General features: G+C 34.8%; 2 protein-coding genes across 7 annotated transcripts in view; one reads left to right on the top strand and one right to left on the bottom strand.

Moving 5' to 3' along the window:
• The window catches only part of SLC25A40 (solute carrier family 25 member 40), a 66,787-nt gene extending 60,336 nt beyond the window's left edge, over positions 1-6,451 (top strand). The window contains exon 14 of the transcript XR_006716265.1: positions 6,345-6,451. The gene's annotated coding sequence lies outside the window, so the exon portion shown is untranslated. The remainder of the gene's footprint in view (positions 1-6,344) is intronic.
• RUNDC3B (RUN domain containing 3B) overlaps positions 1-24,161 on the bottom strand; it is a 148,529-nt gene that overhangs the window by 4,680 nt on the left and 119,688 nt on the right. For 4 of the 6 annotated variants that reach the window (XM_045494700.1, XM_045494701.1, XM_045494705.1 and 1 more), the window contains 2 exons: positions 17,818-17,964; positions 10,877-10,998 (listed from right to left, as the gene is read on the bottom strand). In XM_045494700.1, coding sequence (XP_045350656.1) covers positions 10,877-10,998; positions 17,818-17,964 — 269 coding nt within the window. The remainder of the gene's footprint in view (positions 1-10,876; positions 10,999-17,817; positions 17,965-24,161) is intronic. The other 2 variants (XM_045494702.1, XM_045494704.1) reach the window with 1 other exon arrangement.

The following is a 24,161-nucleotide window of genomic DNA, read 5'->3' as shown; positions in this document are numbered from 1 at the left end:
ATAAAATCAAGTGCACAGAAACCCTGAATCTTAAATTTAAATTGTAAAATAAGTTTAAAGTATATTTTTCTTTAAAAAAAATTTTCCTGGGGCGCCTGGGTGGCTCAGTCGGTTAAGCGTCCGACTTCAGCTCAGGTCACGATCTCACGGTCCGTGAGTTCGAGCCCTGCGTCGGGCTCTGGGCTGATGGCTCAGAGCCTGGAGCCTGCTTCCAATTCTGTGTCTCCCTCTCTCTCTGCTCCTCCCCCGTTCATGCTGTGTCTCTCTCTGTCTCAAAAATAAATAAACGTTAAAAAAAAAAATTAAAAAAAAAATTTTTCCTAACTCTTCCACAGGCTAGGAACAATGACTATTCTAGTAGCAACAGGGACCCCTAAAGCTAAATTATGGCCTCTAACATTTCCCAGTATAAGGAGGTAAGTCTTCTTAAAGAAATAGCTGATTCTGGGTGTGGGCATGAAACGTAAACATCTTTTTTTACCACAAAGTGAGGAAGCTATGATAGACTGGGGGAGTGTCGAAAGGACATAGGAGCCATCTTTAAGGGTCACTGTTCAAAAAGGACAGTGACCTGATGAGATGCATTGACAAAGATGTATCATTTATGTTGTTAATGCACATATGTTTAATCTGAATTTGATAATAATGAACATCAGACAAATTAAATCATGGGACATTTAACAAAACAACTGACCTGAGCTCTTCAATATACAAACATGTGTGACAGAAAAAGCCAAGTTGGTGGGTGCTCTGCTAGATGAAAGGACACCAAAGAGAATGAAAAGTAAATAATATGTGATCCTTGATCGGATTCTGGACATACCAAAAAAAATAAAGGCTTTTAAATGATATTACTGGACATGCTGAGATAAGAATATTAACAAACTATCAGGTAATAGTGTATTGATGTTAAAGTGCCTAAGGATCATAATGGTATGGCTTTGTAAAAAGACATCCATATCCCTAAGAGATATATGCTGACATACTTACAGATGAAGTTTATGATACCTGCAATTCACTTTCAGATGGTTGAGCACAACAGAAAAGGCAGATACGGGAGTAAATGAAGGGAGTATGTACCCACAAAAACAAGAGCAACATAATACAAGTGTGGCAAAATGGTTACATTGGTGAATCATGGTAAAGCATACAGGGGTGTTCATTCTTCTGTTCTTTCAACTTTTCTGTAGATTTGAAATTATAAAAAAAAAAAGTTGGAGTGGGGGAAGAAAACAAAGGTACACAAAGTCCTCAGTTGTGCCCCAACAAACAAATCATACAGCAGAGCTGAGTGGGGCATATCCAGGCGAGCACAGTGGGGGGGTGGGGAGCCACCTATGAAAGCCAGCCTTTGCAGACACACGGCCAGCCTCTGAAAATACTGATGCTGGGGAACATGCAGGGCAGTCTGTTACCCTCAAGAAAGCCCAGAGACTTCACTATAAGCCTTCATTTAAAAATAAAAGTAGAAAAAAAATGCACAAGATTCCAAAAATGGTTATGTTGTGACTGCAGCCATGCAACTACAAAAGGAAATAAAATATAAAAAGGAAATGAGCAAAAAAGAGCACCTGGATGGCTCAGTTAGGCATCTGACTCTTGATTTCGGCTCAGGTCATGATCATGGGATTCATGAGTTCAAGCCCTCCACACTGACAATGCAGAGTCTGCTTGGGATTCTCTCTCCCCTCCTCTCTCTCTGCCCCTCCCCCCACTGTGTGTCTGTGTGTGTGTGTGTGTGTGTGTGCGCGCGCGCGTGCACGTGTGTGTGTCTGTGTCTGTGTGTGTGTGTGCACATGCATGCGCTCTAACTTTAAAAAAAGGAAATAAGCAAAAGGAAGCATTAAGATACAGAATTATAACTGATTATTCCAAAATATTCTTGAATATTGTGATGTCAACAGTAACTTATGCATACACATATACGTATAAAATTACTATATGAATTAAAAAATAAGTATGTTAAACTCTGTGTTGATATTTTAACAATTTTTTGATATGGGAGGAAATAACTAGTCAAGGTTAACAAAACTTTCTAGCTCAGACAAATGGAAAAGTAGTAGTTCTAGCAGAAACAAGTTAGTCATAAGAAGCAGCAAATAGATTTTCATTTTATAGCAAGAAAGATCCGTTTTGTTTTAAACTTACGGATAAAGAATCTGGACTCTACAAGTCTTCAGATGGTACTGCTACAAATATTACTAAGTTAGAAGTCATTCAGCACAATGCCAGATATTGTGATAAAAATAAAAGGAACCACTTCTTGCCTGTAGGGAGCTTAATGCAAGGTAGAAACAGACACACAGAAAATAATAATAAAATGCAGGAAGTACAGTGAGAAACATAAGGTAAAGGTGAGATCACCAACTCTATAAGGAAGTCTGAGTGGGGATGGAGGGGCCGATGGGGAAATGAAGAGGCAGTAAACTATATCCTAATTTTAAGGAATGCCTACACAGATTCCTTAGCCACTATCATAAACCCATAAACATAGGGAAAATGTTATGTTAACCTGTTATGTAAGGAACATGTTACCTTTTTGTGATCAAAGGTCAAGAAAAGAGGTGGTCAGAATTTTGTGCGATAAAATTTCAAACTGGAACCACTGCGTGTAGTAGTTGGAGCTGGCAAAGAGGGAGTTGTGACACAGTTGTTTTTTCATGCACATGGATGAACGGTGGCCATGGGTGCTCATATCAATCTCTAGCAGACTTACTTTTATGAAGGCCAAAAAAGCCTTTAAAAACTTACAATTTCCCTTTCAAATTAGTAGTTGTTTGTTCATAGAAGAGTATGAAAACAGATAGTAGGATGTAAATTTCCTATTACTGAAGCAAATCTTCATTAAAGAATTACTACAATTCACACTTTCTGGTAAAACAACACATAGCACTTGGGACAAACCCTGCAAGTAGATGAAGCTTGGTGACCTACACAGAAGGATTGCTTATCACATGCCAAGTGTATAAATGAAAGCAGAAGAAATTCCTCAGACTAGATAAAAGAAATTTTAAAGCAACAAGCAATTGGTGTGACTGATTCATGCACCATGAAGGATTTCTGTTAAGATGTCAAATGTCAATTTGCCATGGAATTCCTGTGGCCTTTGAAGGGAAGCTATTTAACTTGCAGAAGTGTTTGATTTAATTGAGGAAGAAAAAGAAACTCTCAGGCGGATAGCAAAGTGTACACATAAAAATGTACAGGATACTTAGTACCTTGAGAGAAAATCCCTGTATCAGTGGAGGATTGTTTTGGGAAATGGTTCACTGTTGACACAGAAAATGCTACTGTAAGCAAAGACAGCCACTGACAATTTTGATTAAATCATTCAGAAGAGACTGACTCTGAATACAAAGAAGTTCTTTACAACTGAATTCACTTTTATTTTCCTTTTTACAGATACAGAGGAGGTCCAGTAATTTTTTAAATCTATGCTTAAAGTCTAATACAAGAAGCAATGAATAATCAGAAAATAAAATTGAGAAAGCAATTCCTTTTACAATAGAATCTACAAGAATAAAATAGGAATAAATTCAAATGAAGTGCAAGAGTTGTACACTGACAACTACATACTACTGTTGAGAAAATTCAAGGTTGAAATAAGTGGGGAAACATTCCATTTTTCCATGGATTCGAAGACAATATTGTTAAAATGGCACTATCTCCCAATTTTATCTACATATTGTGTAATCCCCATCAAAATTCTAACTGCCTTTTTTTCTAGAAATAACAAGCTGATTCTAAAATTCCTATGGAAATTTAGTGGAGTCCAAATAGCCAAAACAATCTTGAAAAAGAACAAACTCCTGATTTCAAAACATAGATAGTATAAACATAAAGACAGTGTGGTACTATAGTATGAATATGCACTGGTACAGGCATACAGACAAACAGAACAGAACTGAGAATCCAGAAATAAGCCCATACATGTATGGGTAATGCATTTCAATAAAGAGTCCTAGGACCATTCAGTTGGGGGAAAGAATAGTCTTTTCAACAAATGATCCAGAGGCAAATGAATATCCACATGCAAAAGAATCAAGCTGGACAATCAGCCCACACCATATACAAAAACTTAAATCAAGTAAGATCTAAAACTATAACACTCTTAAAAAGAAATACACGAGTAAATCTACATGGCTTTGGATTAGGCAATGGTTTCTTAGATGTGACACCAAAAGCAAAAGCAACCACAAGAAAAATCAGTTAAATGGGACTTTGTCAAAACTAAAAATTTTGTGAGTCAACACTACCAGGAAAGTAGAAAGACATCCCTCAGAATGGAAAAAAATATTTGTAAATCCTACATCTGACAAGGGCCTACTATTCAAAATATACACTGCAAGTAAAAAAAAAAAGGCAATGCAATTTTTAAATTGTCAGAGGAGTTGAACAGGCATTTATCTGAAGATGATATACAAATGGCCAATAAGCACATGAAAAGACGCTCAATGTTATTACTCATTAGGGCAATGCAGATCAAAACCATGAAACTCCATTTGATACCCACTAAGATGCTATAATTATAAAGACTGTCAATAACAAATCTTGGTGAGGGTGTGGAGAAAATGAAACACATACATTGCTGGGGGGATTATGAAATGATAAAATTGCTGTGAAAAAGTTTAGCAGCTCCTCAAATGCTTACACATATGTTCTAACCAATTCCATTCCTAGTTAAATACCCAAGAGAAGTAAAATATGCGTTCACACAAAAACTTGTATGCGAATGTTCATAGCAGCATTATTCATAACTGCCCCAAAGTGGAAACCATCCAAATGCCCAAATGATGAGTGGATAAACAAACTGTGGTATAACCATACAATGGAATATTACTTGTGCACTGAAGGGAATGAAGCACTGAGACTTGGTACAACATGGACGAACTGTGAAAACACAATGCTAAGTAGGAGAACCTACACAACAAAGGCTACATATTATATGATTTTATTATATTAAATGTCCAGAGTAGACAAATCCAAAGAGACAGTAAGTACATTAGTAGTTACTCAAAGACTGGGGGAGGGAGGAATTGGGAGCAACTACTAACAGGTGCAGTGCTTCTTCATTGGTTGATGGCAATGCTCTGGGATTAGTGGTGATGGTTGCACAACACAGTGAATACACTAAACACTAATCAACTCTACACTTTACAATGGTGAATTTTATGTTAAGTAAATTACAATAGTTTTTGAAAGCCTAAAGGATCTTTTAAAATAAATGTAAAAAAATGCTAAGAGATATGTAAACAATGTTATGATTTAATTGTTGGCTCTTTTCTTTTGGGGTAGCCACATAAAATAATGGTGTATTTTAAAACCCAAGTCATCTTAGATTTGCTGAAATATGGGACGCCTGGATGGCTCAGCTGGTTGAGCATCTGACTTCAGCTAAGGTCATGACCTTACAGTTCATGAGTTCAAGCCCCGCACTGCACTGTCTGCTGTCAGCGCAGAGCCCGCTTTGTACCTCTGTCCCTCGCTCTGCCCTTCTCTCTCTCTCTCTCTCTCTCTCAAAAATAAAAATATTTGCTGAGATATAGGTAGCTAACTAGTAATACTGTAATAGGAATTGTCACATAAGAAGGATTAATAAAACCTTCTTTTTTTAATTTTTTAACGTTTTTTATTTATTTTTGAGACAGAGAGAGACAGAGCATGAACTGGGGAGGGGCAGAGAGAGGGAGACACAGAATCGAAAGCAGGCTCCAGGCTCTGAGCCGGCAGCCCAGAGCCCGACGCGGGGCTCGAACTCACGGACCGCGAGATCGTGACCTGAGCCGAAGTCGGACGCTCAACCGACTGAGCCACCCAGGCGCCCCAATAAAACCTTCTTGAAAAAAATGACAACTTCTCACCCTTTTCCTTCAACAATTATGGTGCCATTTTAACTTCTGAGATATTCTTTTATTTAACAATCAGTGGGAATGTAGAATTGCTTTTTTTTTTATACCTTTCCACTGTATTATTCATTAAAATACATCCTTGAGGAATGTAAACACATAAAAGGTTATTCTATGTAAAGGCATAAAAGGCCTGAATCAAATTTTAGAATACAAGCATAAATTTCTATTTTTTTCAAGTCATAAGTTAACAAATCTCTATTTCTTAAGATTGTTCATATGGAGTTAATAAAAATATTTGTAACTAAAAATGCATAAATATATAAACTAACAATGATTTATAGTTCCACCACCAAAATTAATTACTTTTAAATCTTGACATATTTGGCTTCCACTGTTTTTAGATGGAAAAAACAATCTACTATGTTTATAAAAGTGACATATATTCATTGTAAAAATTTAATCAACAGAGTAAATATTATTTCTCTTGTTTTCCAGGTTCATGCCATCATCTGCAAAAATCCAACTCTCCTGTCTCTAGAAGTTTCTTCTTTACATGTGCTAGCTACTACCTCTAGTATAACATTAAACAGTGGTAGAATCAATCTGGTATCTTAGTATCTCCTCATTAAGTAAGATGCCCGCTTTGGGACAGAGACATTCATACGTACTCATGGAAAAGAACTATTATTTAGTTCTTTTTTCTTAAATGTGTCACACAATGTTGAATTCTGTTCAGGGCTTTTTTGTCATCTGTGGGGACAACCTTTTCTATCTTAGACCTATTATTATGGTATTATATTAATAGATTTCATAATATTGAATTAAACTTACATTCATGGGTTAAATGTGCATGGTCATTGTATACCATTTCTTTTTGTGTGGCTAAGATTCTGTTAACTAATATATTATTTAGAATCTTTATATCAATATAAGTGATACTGGGCTATAATTTTTTATTTTTTAATTTTTCATACTGTATCAGATTATATTTATCCCCTATACTTTTATTTGTTCTTTCTGCCTTTGTTATTAAATTAGCTAGGTCTCTAATTTGTTAATTTTAAAAGAAAAATGATTTGTTCATTAATTAGATCTGTTTTTCTATTCTTTATCTCAATTTGTGGTTTTATCTTTATTATTTTCTTCATTGGCTTTTTTATTTACTTTGTTTTTCTTGCCATATTGGTCTGGGAAACTTGATTCATTTATTTTCTTTCTTTTTAATGAAAAGGTATATATATAAAAATTATACACTTTCCTCTGATTGGCTTAAATAAATCTCACAAAGTGCTATGATGAGTTTTTATTGTCATTTTTTAGAAATGGGTAATTTCAGCTTTTCTTACTTGCTGTTTCTTTTTCTACAGGATAACAAGTCTTACTTTCTGTTTTAACTTCATATTATTTGGAAGGTTTGTAGTTTTGTTCTAGTTGTTACCTTTATCCTTTTTACAACTAGAGAAGTGTAATGCTAATCTCATCCTCTTCCCCTTATGAATTACTCGATCTTTTTGCCTAGAAGCCCTGAGTATGTTTTTTTTTTTTTTTAATTTTTAATGCCTAATTGTTTTAATACCATATGTCTTGGAGGTGATTAATACTGGTTAATTTTCTCAGGCACTTTGTCAGCCCTGTCAATTTGTAGATTTTAGTCTTTTATTTCCAGATATTTTTCTCGGATTAGAGATTCAGTATTAGTTCTGCTCCACTGTTTCATCTTCCTCAGTGACTTCACTGATAGATCTTCTTTGCTTGACTTCCAATTCAAACACTTCCTGATTCATTTTACTTCTTTCTTCATTGCATTTTCATTCTCTTGGTTCCTTTCCTGCTTTTCTTCAGTGTTCTTTATTAAGTTCTCTTTCAAATCTATTCTTTAGACAGCTTATTCTTTAATATTTACTTCTGATATAATTTTGCCTTTTTCTACATTTCTTTCTAGAGTGTAATCAACTACCAATTCATTTCTTTCTGTTTCTGGAACATTTCTGTTCCTAGTTTTTGACTTCTAATTTAAAATGTTTTTATCCTATCTTTCAATGCTTGTTTGAAGATACTGAATAAAATCGTATGGTTGTATTACAGGATTTTTTTTTTCCTGCTTCACTATTGTTTTTCTAGCGGAAGGTTTTATCAGAATTGTTTTCTGCAATTTAGGCATTTAAAAAAAACAGTAATTTTGTACACATAGGAAGTCTAGCTGATTTGATTGGTTGGTGAAACTTTTCATTCAAGAGCAGCCTCCTGTGTCAGTGTATCAAAGCAGTTTCCTAATTGTATGGCTTTTATGGGGGTGGAGAGGGGAAGGATGCTATGAGTGGAAAGGATGTGTGTCCTTCAAGTTTTACAATTTTTTCTTTAGTTTTACACAATCCTAAATGAAGTCCTTTTTGTTGTTGGGTTTCAGTTGGTGAATTTATTCTTTTTTTTTTTTTTATCATTCTATTAGATATTTGGGTATGGAAAGTCTATAAATAATATTTCATCTGTTATTTAACCTTGAATTCTTAAAGCCAAAACTTCTCTGTGTGTGTATGTGTGTTTACACATTTTATTTTTTAGAGTAGTTTTAGGTTCATAGCAAAAGTAATAAGCAGAATGTACAGAGATTTTCCGTATCTCTATACAAAGCCTCTCCCATTATGAACATCCCCCACCAGAGTGGTACATTTGTTACAAATGATAAACCCTACACAAACATAACATTATCAAGCAGGGTTCACAGGTTACATTAGGGTTCACTTTTGGTGCTGCACATTCTATGGGTTGGACCAATTTATAAGGACATGCATCCACCATTTTACTATCATACAGAGTAGTTTCAGTGCCCTAAAAATTCTCTATGATTCACCCAGTCATCACTCTTCTATATGTTTATTTTTATAGTATAAAAATTACCCATTATTAATCATGACATACTGCTGTTAAAATGACTATAATTATAAATTGATTAAAATACTAAATAAATGTGTCTTTTACATTGAGAGTCATCACAAGTAAATCCACTACTGGATTAATTTTTAAAATATACATATTCTAAATTGTGACAGTGAACTCAGTTTACTCTCTTCCATTTACATTAGTGCCATTAGGATACTCTATTATGCTATCTTTATTATCCACATCATCAAAAAAAGATTCATATGTAGTCAGTACACAGTATTTACAAAACTATCAATATAGACTTAAGGCCCTCTGAGAACATTTCAACAACTGTTAAAAGAAGCAGAACATTCAGCTTAACAAAATTTCCCATTGCCTGAGCCTTCTTGTTACATGAATTTTTACTTTATACTATCCACACCTTGTACCTCACATTCTAAGACATTCATTCATTATATACTTATTCTATCAAAAAACATTTAATAATTGTCTATTATGTGACAGGCTCTAGTAACACACTGGTGAAAAATATGGGTAAGTTTCCCTACCCTCATGAAGCTTACATTTTAGTGGCGAGTTAGAGACAAGAATCATAACATAACACAGGGCAATGTGATAGAGTGTCTGGAGTGGGTGGATATGGAAATGGGGATGGTTATTTAAAGTATGGTAGTCAAGGAAAACTTCTTTAAAGAGATATTTCAACAGAGATCTGATAAGGAGGTTACCATTCAAAGACTTTAAGAAAGAAGATGTAGGGCAGTGAGAAAAGCAATTGCAAAGAGTGGAGGCAGGAACCAGACTGAAGGAACGGCTAGGAAGTCAGTTTGCTGGGGTGCAGGGAGCAAGCAAAAGAATGGTATGAGGTAAGGCAGAGGTTGGCAAAGACATGATCATATGGGAGGCCATGATAAGCAGTATAGATATTAATGTGATTGTCATCGAGACCACTGGAGAACTTTAAGTTTGGGTATAATATTTTCTGACTTATATTTTCTAAGAACCCTGACTACTATATGGAGAATGGACTGCGAGGAGACAAGAATGAGAGAGGAAAGACCAAAGAAAAAGCTGTGGCAGCAGTCCATCCAAGAGGCTTGCTCCATGTGACTTAGACTAGGGTTATAATAGTGAAGAAGATGATGAGTCAATGTAGACAGCATGTGTTGTATGGGGAGTAACAGGACTTGCTAATAAACTGACTTGGAGTTGTAAAGGGTAGTAGAATCTAGTAAGACATATGGTAGCGCCATTTACTGCAATGCAGAAGACAGGGAAGAAACTGGAGACACAGAGGAGTGCAGGTTCCCCTGCAGTAAGGAACTCTTTCCCTAGCCCTCACCTCACACACACTGGCAGAAGGAGAACTGGGTCACAGAGATAAAAGATGTGAGCACCATATCACACCAGCACCACTTGTCCAACCCAAAGTTCTAGAGTCGCAGCCCTAGCATACGTTGGGGATAGGAAAGAAAATAACTTGCAATCAACTAAGCTACTGAAGCTTAAAAATACGTAGGCTGAGTCTTAGACAAGAAATGTGGTAACGAAAATGACCTGAAAAGTTTTGGAATTGAACCAAGATGTTGTCCAGGAAGATGCAATACAAGGGAAAGAGGGGTTGACAGAGCACAGCTGAAAGCAGTAACAGGAAAAAATAAAACTCTTACATCTATTCCCCAAGGTTTTCAGAATACTTAATAAATGAGGAACCAAAAGTGACTTGAGAATGAGGAAGTGGTCAGTTGTATCAAAGCTGCTGTAAAGTTTAAAACGATGAAGACAGAGAAGTGACTTTCGAATTGCAATATGGCAGTGGCTGACCACCTTGATAAGTCATTTTAGTAAGTTGTAGAGACACAAAGCCGAATCAGCATGGGTTAAAACAAACAAACAAACAAAAACACAACAGGACAGGAAGCGAGGGAAATAAAAGGAAAAATTACAATCTTCTGAGAACATGAGCCACAAACACATGAGAAAAAAACAAAAAACCAAAAAACAATACCAGACCTTTTAAGATCATAATGGCACTTTCATTCCTAGCATCCTTCACAGAAATGCCACTACTGTTCAACATTCTGCAACCAAAGCATACATAGTGCAGGAAAAACTAATTTCCAACTAAATTTTTCTTTTCTTACCTTCAGTGATTAAATTTAACGTGTCTTGTTTTCCATCTCCTTCTTGTGAATGACTTGGATCCAGCGAAGTCTGAGAAAGGCTAACTTCAGCTGATAACTGGTCAAGACTTTGATAACTTTTTCTGTAAAACAAGAGTGAAATACTACTTGGATTTCTTCTCACAAAAAAAAATTTCTTTTTTTTTTTTTTCAACATTTATTTATTTTTGGGACAGAGAGAGACAGAGCATGAACGGGGGAGGGGCAGAGAGAGAGGGAGACACAGAATCGGAAACAGGCTCCAGGCTCTGAGCCATCAGCCCAGAGCCCGACGCGGGGCTCGAACTCATGGACCGCGAGATCGTGACCTGGCTGAAGTCGGACGCTTAACCGACTGTGCCACCCAGGCGCCCCACAAAAAAATAATTTCTAGAGATATTCTTCAATGTTTTTCTTCAATTTACTGAGTTTTGGTTTATTTTTCCACAGTTTTTCCCCTCAACTCTGCCTCTATTGTGGCTGCAATATGATCTCCATTATACTTTTCCCTCTACCCTCTTTGAAGGTCTCTGGGATTGATCAACTAAAAAAGAAAAACAGTTTGTCAGACTAATTTAAACCCTTACACAAATTTTTGATTATTTAGCTGCTTAGAAAATGGAGACTTTCTGGTTATTATCAATTTTCTTTTCTTTTTTAGTAGGCTTCACACCCAGGCTGGAGCCCAGTGTGGGTCTTGAACTCACAACTCTGAGATCAAGACCTGAGCTGAGATAAAGGGTCAGATACCTAACCACTAAGCCATCCAAACACCCCTGGTTATTGTCAGTGTTCAAAGGAGTGGAAAATCTACAGATTACTCTTAATGTAGAAACCAAAATGATATAACTTAATAATGATGTATTATCTCTCAGGCACTTCAAAATTCACCAATGTCTTGATATTCTTATGGATGCTTTTACATAAGAGTAATTACAAATTACCATTACAAATTCCTCTAATTTAGAAGTTTAAAAATCTTGGATTATAAAATAGGTGTTTATGTTAATATACTATGAAGATAACTAATTTTCTTCCCTCATGTATTTGCTACTATGATTTCGATTTCCGTTAAACAAATTAAGAGAAATGAATTGTAACAGAGGAAAAATTCAGTTATATATGGAAACTCAATAAGGTTTATTATTAAATTTCCTCATATTTCTTTTGTCAAGATAAAAACAACTCAAAAGACTTATGCAGTTTTGGTGTTATTGACATATTGACAAGTAAGAGAATGGAATTCAATATTATTTCCAAATATATCTGATCCAGGAAAAATAATATGTTTTTCAGGTTTAATATCTATTTCCCAAGGTAGCCAAACCCTAACTAATTTCCTAGAAATGTCATATATTCTATGATAACATTACAGGAGAGTATATGTAATTTAAATTATCTATTCCAGAGCTATTCTCTATTCAGACACAGAAGAGTAAACTTACAAATTTACTTAAAGGAGAATCTATTGTAGGAAACTTCTGATAACTGTAATACATAAAATATATTATGAGCTATACAACATGTAATAAAGAAGGATAGCCAATATTTATATAATGCTTCCCACTATATAGGTACTGTATTAGGTACTGTCCCTACATGTTTATATAGATTAGTATATTTACTCCTCACAAATACTCTAAGAGGTTGGAATTATACTGTTCCCAATTTATAGCAGAGTTAACCGGGGCACAAAGAGACTAGATTTGAACCTCATAGCCTGGCTCTAATTCTGTCTCATTAACTTCTATGCTATCTCCTTTCCTACTACAGAGAGAGAAAAAAACGTTTTCTGTTTTATTAGAAACCCTTCTTAGGTTTCAAACAGTTTGCTTGCAGAGACTGACCACGTCAACTATACTGTATGTAATCGTATCACTGAAAATTTCACTTGACTTTCATTAAAACTGTATTTCTTTAGCTATACAAGAAAGCAGGGAACACAGGAATTCAATAAAGGAAGTTATAAATAAGTTTCTTTTCCAAATTATTTTTCTGTGCCTAATAGGTAGAAGGCCTGTCTTTAAATGGCTTTAAGGGAGTTTCTGACACTGGTCTTTCATCATTAGAAACTTGATAAAAAGTTAGTATTATTAAATTTAAAAAATTATAAAAATATTTACAAACAACAAAATACCTAGTAGCAAAACAAACATCAAATTAATTAGAAGATTATAAGGACTGAGAGCTTGACAGCACACATAGAAATCAAGTACTGTCACTACTTGAGGGGAGGAAAGCCTGCAAAAGTCTATAAAAGCAATCTCTGGTAAAAGCAACACAAAATGAGCTTTCTGCCGGAACTATTTAAGTTCCTTTTAGATATCATATTTCCAAATCCAAAGTGATTATGGAAACTTTCTAACCTCTAATTTGTTACACTTAGTAAACAATCTTTCAGTTTACAGGCTTCACTTAACCAACTGTCAATGAACACAGAAATAGAATTTGGTAGACAATGACTTCTGAAGCAGTATAAAAACGCCTAGGCAAAATTAGGCACCTGAATCAAAAGATATTAAGAACAGTACCATGTAATATCTTCCTTGCATGAAAATGATTACAGATCTACCACCTGGGAGAAATCTGGTTTAGCTGTTTGTAGTAATGACCAAGAAAGGTTTTCCACATTCTTACCTGAGTTCCAATGCAACTGGCGCTCCACCTGACAAACATGTTGTCATGGAGTAAACTGTCTATGGGAGTTCTGTCTTTAAAAGGTCACCACTAAGTCCTATTTTAGAATTCTAGACTCACTAACATCATACTGTAAAATTGAAATGTAACCCACCAAACACATCAAGCCCATCAACAGTCTAAGTCTACTTTCCAGAAGTGAATTTTTCAAGTAGAAATAGCTTACTTATTCAAAATAAGAACCCCAGATAGTAAGACAGGAGTTATGTCATAAGCATCTGGGACATAAAGAAAACCAAAAACCAAAAACCAAAAAACAAAACATTGCATTCAATATCTAATTACTTAAAATTTTAAATCACTCAAATCCAAACTTGTATACAAAGAATTTGGACACCAAATAAAGGCAAATTAAAAGGAAACTGAATAGGCCTGAATTCACTTATGAATAAATTTTCTACAGTCTTAGACTTCATATCAATGATCAGAAGTAATGATACCGATAATCTATATCACCTATTTGCCCAAGAGATATACAGAGGTCAGTAATAATTTACATTATCTCATAGTCATTGGGCAAGAGAGTATTAGGCTCAGAAGGAGACACTTTCCACACACAGAAAATAAAAACAAAGATACATACACTATATACACAGAGGCACATACGTGTGCATGGAGCCAGAGATAGGCTGTTCTTTTTATTCTTGGTTTGATTTTCATAGAAATGTGTTTAAAAAACAAAACAAACATTTCCTATAGTAGAATACTGATATACTTTTAAACTATTAAAATTAATGGAAGGATGCAAGGGAGCCTGAAAGGGAAGGCTGTATGCGAGTCAGGTCAATGCAAAATTTATAAGCTGTAAAAGATTTTTGCAGTCTCAATGCTTTGGGGAGTCCTACTCCAAAAATACTGGAAAGATTCACATAAGAAGAAGACCCTATAAGACATTTGAAGTAATTATACCTACTTATCAGCAGTCATTCAAAAATGTTAGCCTAAAGAGTAGATCATGAAGGGCATATAAAAGCTCATAATTCTTAATAATTTTGTGAATGACAGCCTAAATGAAAATAATGATAAATTTACAAGACAAAAAAGCCTACGTAGAAAATAAAAAGATGATGATAATGAATCTGATCTTTAGGGATGGAAGTGGGTGGGTTAGGCAATAATCTAACAAGATTATATAATAAAATTATATAACCTGTATCTAATAAGCTCATGTGCCCTAAACTTAACATATAAATATAAATAAACATTAAAATAGAAACAAATTGGAAATAAAAAAGTAATCAAATGCTCTCCAGGTGTGTGTTAAGGGAATGTGCTTACATATTTATTGTTGAGTTTTTACAATCAGCCTATAATGCTTGAAACATTTTTAACAAGATATCTCTAATGTTTGAAATAAGGGAAAAGATAGAAAATCTAACATAATTAATATTACCAGGTCTAAGTAATCAAGAAAACAATGGAAATGATACTTCTAAAGCTTTATTAACAGTACAATAAATGAAAATAAGTGTAAAATCTTCTACTATGCAAAGGATTTCTTCCATGAGTAGATGACAACATAGCTAAGTTACCCAATCACTCATTTTAAGAAATGTCTGCAAGACCAAGAAATTGATCAAGTCAAATAGCACCTTCTCAGTCTTTTCAAAGCTAATTCAGCAAGTCTCCTACAGAAATACAGGCATCATATTTTCTTAGCAGGAAATTATAATTATAATACATATAATGACTACTTATATGGTCAATTTCTTTCTCCGAATTATCAAGAGCACTAATGTTCCTTATTAAGAGATTCTGGCCACTTTGATAATAATTTGTAGGTTCTCAAAAATGTTTGTTAAACTACTGAAGATATTGGCCAAATTAAGAGGAATAAATGATGAGGTTAGTTCAAGAACTTTAGCTTATATTACAAATTTGAGAACAGCAAAAACTAATCCTGAGAAAAGCTATGATGGTTCAAACATGATTTATACAGCACCACTCTAATCTGAAAATCCAAAGTCTCCATTTTTACATTAAAAAGTTGCATTAAAAAGATTATTTGTTCAGAACATCTGGGGATTTGCTGGTCATTTTAATTTTACATAGGTTTTACAAACTCTCTAAGAAAGGAGAGCTTGGGACAGTGGGTGGGTGTATATTCTCCAAACATGGAAGACACAAGGTTATCTGAGAACATAAAAAAAAGACTATACAGAGTATAAAAGATTTTGTGAGAAGTATTAGGTGCCAAGCAACTTATTACTCATTTGAACAGGAATTAGCCCCAGTATTACATGTGCAGAAGGTAAGAGGAGGTATTGCTTAGTGTTGTTACACAGCAAGTAGGGTAGCAGAGATTACTTTTAAATCCTGACCTTACACTCTAGGTCCAGTGATCTCCATACTACACCTGCAAACATTTTGCATACTAGCTGCAAACATTTTATTCAGGAATAGGGCCATCTAAAGGCAATAACAACATCTACAGTAAGGCCAGATTAAAGGATGATGCTGAGAAAGAGCTAATGGAGTAAGTAGCTGAGTCAAGGAGTATAAAATCGGGATCTATGTCAAACAATTTCACTACTTTCTTTTCTGATACTCCAATTACTTTTGCTGCTGCTATAATACTTTGTAAAAGCTAGTCATTATTACCACATACATAGGTAAACTTTAAGTAACTCTTCCATTTAGACTCACTGGTTCCTCAATAGGTAGCTCTACAGGCAGCCAGGGCTACAAACACATCTTTTTGGCTAAAATATTTTACCTTGTACTACCTAAAGTAACAATGTGGATATTGTAGTAAAAAAACGTATTACTAGTCTTTTAACTTGTCAGGAGTTAATCTTTCAATATTTTTATAGTTATAAAAGCAAGAGTATCTTGTATGTTATATAGAAATAAGAACCAAGTATTAAAATAGATTCAGTTTTTTCATCATATATCAGAAATATGAATAAACTAATATTTTTATTACTTACATACATTATAGAAAAATAAAATTATATACCAGTATAACAAGATATACTCTAGTTATTCAAATTTTTCATAGGGGTATATAAGGGAACTAGATCCCAATCCATGAAAGCTTCAGTCAATACCTTGAATCATGGGTTAGTAGATAATTAAAACAGTTCTAATGATTTATTCTGTAAATAATCTGCTCGCTCTTCCTTATCTCTAGCAATCAGTGAAACCAACAAGCAAAAAAGGCAACAGAAGCTCAAATTTATTTTGAGTATTCCCTCTGATAAATGAAAAAAAATCACATAGTAAACAGGCGGAAATTAAGTCTATGCTGAAATAATCCCTGTAGAAATGTCTAGCTACTAACTACCTAGTGAAAAGCACCCTAAGAAGCACAAATGGAAGTGGGTAACTCTACCAGTGAAGTGTAAATACAAGAACTCTAAAAGAAGAGTAGAGAAAGAAACAAACAAAAAAAGAGGGAGGCAGGCAGGGAGGGGAGAAGAAAGGAAAGAGAAGAAAGTGGGGGGGAGGAGGAAAGGGAGAGAACAGAAGGGGATGGAGGGACAACAGGGAAATAATTAGAAAATTAGCTGAAGATAGGAAAATAAAGATAACCAAAAAGTTATCAAGATGGACAAAATGTCTAAAAGCCAAAAGAAGGTAATACAAAATTTAAGTTCAAAACGAAGACACCATAAAGGAATGCAGCCTAAGATTTGGCAGATTTCTCAACATTGCGACACTCTGACTTAATGAAATAGTCCTGAAAAGGGATAAAAAATAGGTAAAGGATCTTGTGGCCAACAGGTGGGGTGATTATATCTTCTATAGCCTCCAAAAATTAGATTTATTGAAAATAAGCAAAACTCTTTCAGACCCACCAAGAACAGGTAAGTATCTTTCCATTCTTTCATGAGATGGAATTTTTTCTCACTAGCAGGACAATTATTCCTAAGGCAAATACAAATACCAAAGCTAAAATTCAAAAATAGGTGGCTCATTAAATATGAGCTCATAGACTTAACTGAAGGACTGGCTGAAGACTAAAGGAGAAGCAGGTAGCAGGTACAATACTGCTTAAGAATTTCTTAGATACTTTACTTCCCCAGGGTGCCTTGGCTTCAAAATACTAACATATTTACTGCCTTAATCTGACTTTATCAAGCCAAAGTAGTCTTAAATTCTACTTTTGCCCTAAAGTAATAATGAATTCAGAAAGACGAATACGTGAGAAACCAAAGTGGATAACCAAATGTTTTGGTAGAACTAAATTTGTAATTAGTTGGAAAAAAAAGTATTACACTTACTCATACCACTGTTTATTGTGTTTTCGGTAAAGCAACGTATCCAAGGCAACAGCATTGACATCCAGAGCTCCTGGGGAAGGCCACTGGTTGGTGAGGTGGGCAGTTAACTCTTGTCTTGATCTTAAATCATTATTCTTTAGCACAGTCCTGTGAATATTAAGATGGTGAGTGCTTTTGTCTTCACTGTTCTGCAATGGCAGAGGAACCTAATGGTATCAACCTGGCCCCCAAAATTCATCTTTTAAAATGGTACGTTAACAGATTGTCAACAGAACTACAGGAAGACTAGTTGGGGCTATGACTATCTCCTACAATATGTGTTTTTCACTTTTTCTCCAAAGGCTGTAACAAATCACTAACGTGTGAAATGCAGACTTTCAATCTTTTACAGAGATGTTACTAAAGGACTAAAGCTGAATTTCACATCTTACCTAAAAAACTAGGATGATATCTTAAAGTTATAGATTATCAGATGCCAGTTAAAATAAGAAAAGATTGCATGTGTATGATTTTTTAGCTTCAAAATTCACAATCTGTTAAAGTCATTTAACTCAGTAAACAAAAAACAATTAAAATGAATAAAAAATAAAACCACATCAGAAAAACATAAAATTAAAAATCCATAAGGTTTCTGCAATTTTTTTTATAAAAGTGACCACCAATAAATCTTTATAAAAATAATTCCATCAGGACACGTGGGTGGCTTAGTTGGGTGAGCATCCTACTCTTGATTTCAGCTCAAGTCATGATCCCACGGTTTATGAGTTTGAGCCCCATATGGGATTCTCTCTCATCCTCTCTCTCTCTCTCTCTCTCTCTGCCCCTCCCCTGCTCATGCATGCTCTCTCTCTTCCTCAAAATAAATCAACATTTAAAAAAAAAGAAAATAATTAAATCAATGATAACTACATTGAACAATACAACCCACTGGAAATATTTCCATTTACAGAATGAGGCCATTATAATACATGGTTTATTCTCATTTTTTTGTAGAACCGTTAATAACAATTTTCAAAAGAAGTTAATTTTTGCCAAAATTTAAACCTCACAAATCACTGTCACAAGACTAATTCAACATTTGAGTTGGTAAAGATAATTTAAAAGCATAATTCTAGGGGCACCTGGGTGGCTTCAACTTCTGACTTCAGCTCAGGTCATGACCTTACCATTGGTGAGTTTGAGCCCTTGGTCAGGCTCTGGGCTGACAGCTCAGAGCCTGGAGCCTGTTTCAGATTTTGGGTCTCCCTCACTCTCTCTGCCCCTCCCCAACTCATAGTCTCTCTCAGTCTCTCTCTCTCTCTGTCTCTCTGTCTCTCTCTCTCTCAAAAATAAAATAAAACCATTAAAAAATTTTTTTTTAAGTTTAAAAGCATAATTCTGGGGGGGCGGGGCTGGCTGGCTCAGGTGGAGCATGCGACTCTTGATCCAGGGGTTTTAAGTTCAAGCCCCACGTTGGGTGTAGACGTACTTAAAAATAAAAACTATTAAAAAATAAAGTGTAATTCTGTTTGCAAAGGTTGTATTCTACTTCTAACTAAGGCTTCAAAATACAACCTAGGCAAGCCACATTCTCCAACAGGAGTCCATGACTTGAGTGTACCAAAGTCTTGAGCCATCAGCTCAGAAGCAGGGAAGTAGGAACAACTGTCCTATTGTGGATGGCAGAGTCAACAGTGTGCTGGCAAGACAACCCTTCACTAAAGAAAATTAGCCTGCACAAAACCTCTAGCTGGAAATGATTCAAATGGAACAACACCATGTATATGTCTCTAACAGTCTAACTATGAATATTTCTGATTTTACAGGATATCTGTGTACATTTAAAAATATTTGCTCCACTATACCCACAAAGAAATAGTATTTGATGTAAATACTAGATTCTCAGAATTGAATACTAAAAAAGTAAAACAGGCAGAAGTCCGTGAGAATGTATCATAAGAAGATACTCGTTTTGACTACTTTCAACAATTACACAGGAAAAGAATGAAAAATTTAAGAAGAAAGAAAAATTTAAAAACCTTAACCTAGGTTTTTATGAAAACAGTAAGGAGTTCAGAAAAATTACAAGACTGATAGAAAAAAATCTTGTGACGCCAAAAAGGGGATTACTGGCCAGATAATTTATTACGATAAAGTACCATTATTTTGGCTTTTTTTTTTAAGTTTATTTATTTTGAGAAAGAGAGGGTGTGAGCAAGTACCCGTGCAAGCAGAGAAGGGACAGAGAGAAAATCCCAAGCAGGCTCCATGTGTGGTCAGTGCGGAGCCTGACACAGGGCTCAGACTCACAAACCATGAAATCATCACCTGAACAGAAATCAAGAGTTGGACACCTAACCGACTGAGCCACCCAGGTGCCCCTAGGCTTCGCTTATTAGATTTTTCTCCTTCACATATTCACTCTCTAGGGTCTCTACTGACTGTCACTGGAAAACAACTTCAATGTCATAATTGGTTTATAGGAAGTATTTATAGCAGAATGCAAGGAAGGCAAATGGGCATCTGTGAGGAAATGACATTGGAAAAATTCAGTTAATGACAAGTAACTGAACAACTTCCAACTTAGAATATATTCTTTCTGGAAAAGCAAAGTTTTACACTGCATAGAATGAAAAAAAAAAGAACTAAGTTTTACACAAGTTTTTACATATTAGTCCATGGAAAATTTTAGTCTAATGACAAATTATTGTATTGTCTTTAGACTTTTGTGTTTAGAAATCCTAACGACATTGTTTTCTAAGGGAAACTGCCTGGTCCTTTGAAGCAGGAGATAAGAGATTTCAGTGTACTGGATGGGCATAACTTCATGCTGCATCTGTTTTCCACCTTCTGTGAGGAATATGGAGGGAAACACACAATGCTGGCATTCAACTTGATACTACAAAGGGAAAGTTTCCTGGAGGACCTTTGTGTAAGGCCCTTTCACCACTTCAGTATACTAGGGGCCATTAAGGCACCTTGAAAACCCACCCTTGAATTCTGAATCTTGGCTCAGTCTATTTAGATAATAAAGAGACAAAGTAGTTTATTCATTCTAGCAACGGGCCCTGACCAAAATGCACCAGCAAAGAGATATACGTGGAGTTCTACTTCCCAACTCTCTGAAGTAGCTCAACCTACCTCTCTCCAAGCCTACTTTTCTAGTCTTTCTATCCATTGCTTGAGTCACTGATATCAATCTAACAAATTCCATTTGTGCTTAAGAGTTGGTTGGACTTTTTTTTTTTACAAGCGAAGTAAAATGAGGGTATTTTTCTCATTGGCCAAGCTTAAAAGTAGGTTCATCTTAAGTCACTCAACAATTACTGTCATTACCTTGCGGTCAAATCAGTGAAAATTAAAGGCAAAATTTTATGAAGTTAGCATTTAACTTTAATAAAAACGCTAACCAATGCTAACACTAATGAGCTAATTTAATAATTAAATTATTGTATATGAGATAGATACTACTTGTCACTTATATCTATGTTCTAAGTCTCTCATTAACAACTGAATATTCTCTCACTAAGGTAACAATTTTACAGGAAAATACAATAAAGGAAATTTATTAACATATCCATATTATATTTACCACACTAATTTTAAGAACTTCCCTGTGGTATCTACCCCTAAATTGCTAGATAGCTAATTTCTCTTCAGATTTTCAATAGAAATTGTGCAAGAAGTTTGCCACAAAAAATATAATTCAATATCTTGCTCCATAGCTTTACTGAGGTATAATCAGCAATTAAAAATTGCATACATCTAGGGGCACCTGGATGGCTCAGTCAGTTAACCGTCCAACTTCAGCTCAGATCATGATCTCGTGGTTCATGAGTTGAAGCCTTGCATCCGGCTCTGTGCTGACAGCTCAGAGCCAGAAGCCTGCTTCAGATTCCGTGTCTCCCTCTCTCTCTGCACCCCCCTACTTAAGCTCTCTCTCTCCCTCTCTCAAAAATAAACATTAAAAAATTTTTTTTAAATTGTATACATCTAGAGTATACAACTTGATTTGATATGCATATACAATGTGAAGTAATCACAAGATAATTAACATATCCATCACCTCACAGTTACCTCTTTTTTGTGTGTGATAAGAACACTTGAGATGTACCCTCTCAGAACATTTCAAGTACACAATACAGTATTGTTAAGTACAGTCATGTTGCTTAACATTAGATCTCCATGATTTATTCATCCTGCATAACTGAAACTTTGTACTTATAGACCAACATCTCCTCATTTCCCCCTCTATCTGGGCCAGAATTGGTAATAACCATTCTACTCTCTGCTTCTGTAAGTTTGACTATTTTGGATTCCACATATAAATGAAATTATGCACTATTTGTTTTTCTACATCTGATTTAGTTCACTTAGCATAATGCCTTCAAGGTTTATCCATGTTGTTGCAAATGGCAGGATTTCCTTCCTTTTTTTAAAGGTGGAATAATATTCCATTGTGTTTATGTGTGTATATAGACACAGAATCTTCATATATCACATTTTCTTTATCCATTCATCCATCAGTGAACACTGAGGTTGTTTCCACCTCTTGACTACTGTAAATAAGGCTGAAATCAACACCTAAATGGAGATATCTTTTTGAGATTCTAACTCCACTTCCTTTGGATAAATACCTAGAAGTGGGATTGCTTAAACATAAGATAGTTCTATTTTTAATATTTTGAGGAACCTCCTACTCTTTTTCAAAGTGACCATACCCATCTATAGTACTACCAACTGGGCATGAGGGCTCCCTTTTTCCATATCCTCACCAACAGTTGTTTTCTAACACCTGATAACAGACATTCTAAGTAAGAAGGTATTTCATTGTGACTGTGATTTGCATGTCCCTGATGATTAGTGAAGTTAAGCATCTTTTCATATACCTATTGGTCATTTGCATGTCTTCCCTGGAGAAATGTCTATTCAAGTCCTTTGCCCATTTTTAAGCTGAGTTAGATTTTTGCTATTATGAGTCCCTTATAGATTTTGAATATTAACTCCTTATTAGACAGATGTTGAAAATATTTTCTTCCATTTGGTATGTTGCCATTTTACTCTAATGTTTTTTGTGCAGAATTTTTTAAATTTCATACAATCCATTTTTCTATTTTTGCTTTTATTGCCTGTGCTTTTGGTATAATAAGCAAAAATATGATTGCCGAGACTAATGTCAAAAGTTATTTCCCTGTTTTCTTTTGTATTTTTACAGTTTCAGGTCTTAGATTTAAATCTTTAATCTATTTTGAATTTATTTTTGTAAATGGTAAGAGAAGAATCCAATTTCATTCTTCTGTATGTGGATATTCAGTTTTCCCAACACTACTCCTTTTGTGGGTTCTTGGTAAGCTTGTCAAAGATCAGCTGACGTGTAGATTCATGGACTTATTTGGGGGCTCTCTATTCTGTTCCAATGGCCTATATGTCTGTTTCAATGTCAGTACCATACTTTTTTGATTACTATAATTTATAATATATTTTGAAACCAAGAAATGTGATGTCTTTAGCTTTGTTCTTCTTTCTGAAATCAGTTCTGAAAACTGATTTGGCTATTCAGGGTCTAAAATATGAATGTTTTCTATTTATGTGAAAAATGACATTGGGATTTTGATAGGGATTGCACTGAATCTGCATATCACTTTGGATACTATGTACATTTTAATAATATTAATTCTTCCAATCCATGAACACAAGATATCTTTTTTATTTACCAGTATCTTAATTTCCTTTGTCAACGTTTTAATATTTTCAGGGTATCAATCTTTTACCTCTTTGGTTAAATTTACTCCTAAATATTGTATTCTTGCTGCCACTGTGAATAGGATTGTTTTTAAATTTCCTTTCCAGATATTTAATATCCAGAGACTTTATATATGTATATGCACATATGTGTATGTACATACACATACACACACACATCTTCCTGCTGAGCTGAACCTTTTATCATTATATAATGACCTTCTTTACCTCTAGAGACAGTTTTAGACTTAAAGTCTATTTTGAGTACAGACACCCTGCTTTCTTTTGGTTACCATTTGCATGAAATATCTTTTTCCATTCCTTCACTTTCAGCCTACGTATGTCTTTAAATCTGAAATGAGTCTCTTGTTGACAGGATATCACTGGCTCTTACTCTTTTAATCCATTCAGTCACTCTATGCCTTTTGATTGATGAGTTTAATCCTAATTACTGCCATTCTGTTTTGCAGTTTTGTGTCTCTCTTCCACTTTTGTTTTCCTTTGTTATCTGATGATTTTTTTGTAATGATTTGTTGCCATTCTTTCTTTTTATAATTTTTAAAAATGTTTATTTATTTATTTTGAGAGAGAGAGCATACACATGTGAGTGAGTGTGAGGGTGG

This window comes from Leopardus geoffroyi, chromosome A2 (genome assembly GCF_018350155.1).
Source record: "Leopardus geoffroyi isolate Oge1 chromosome A2, O.geoffroyi_Oge1_pat1.0, whole genome shotgun sequence".
Lineage (NCBI taxonomy): Eukaryota > Metazoa > Chordata > Mammalia > Carnivora > Felidae > Leopardus > Leopardus geoffroyi.
The sequence above is the reverse complement of the archived record's forward strand: the minus strand, read 5'-3'. Positions and strand labels throughout refer to the sequence as shown.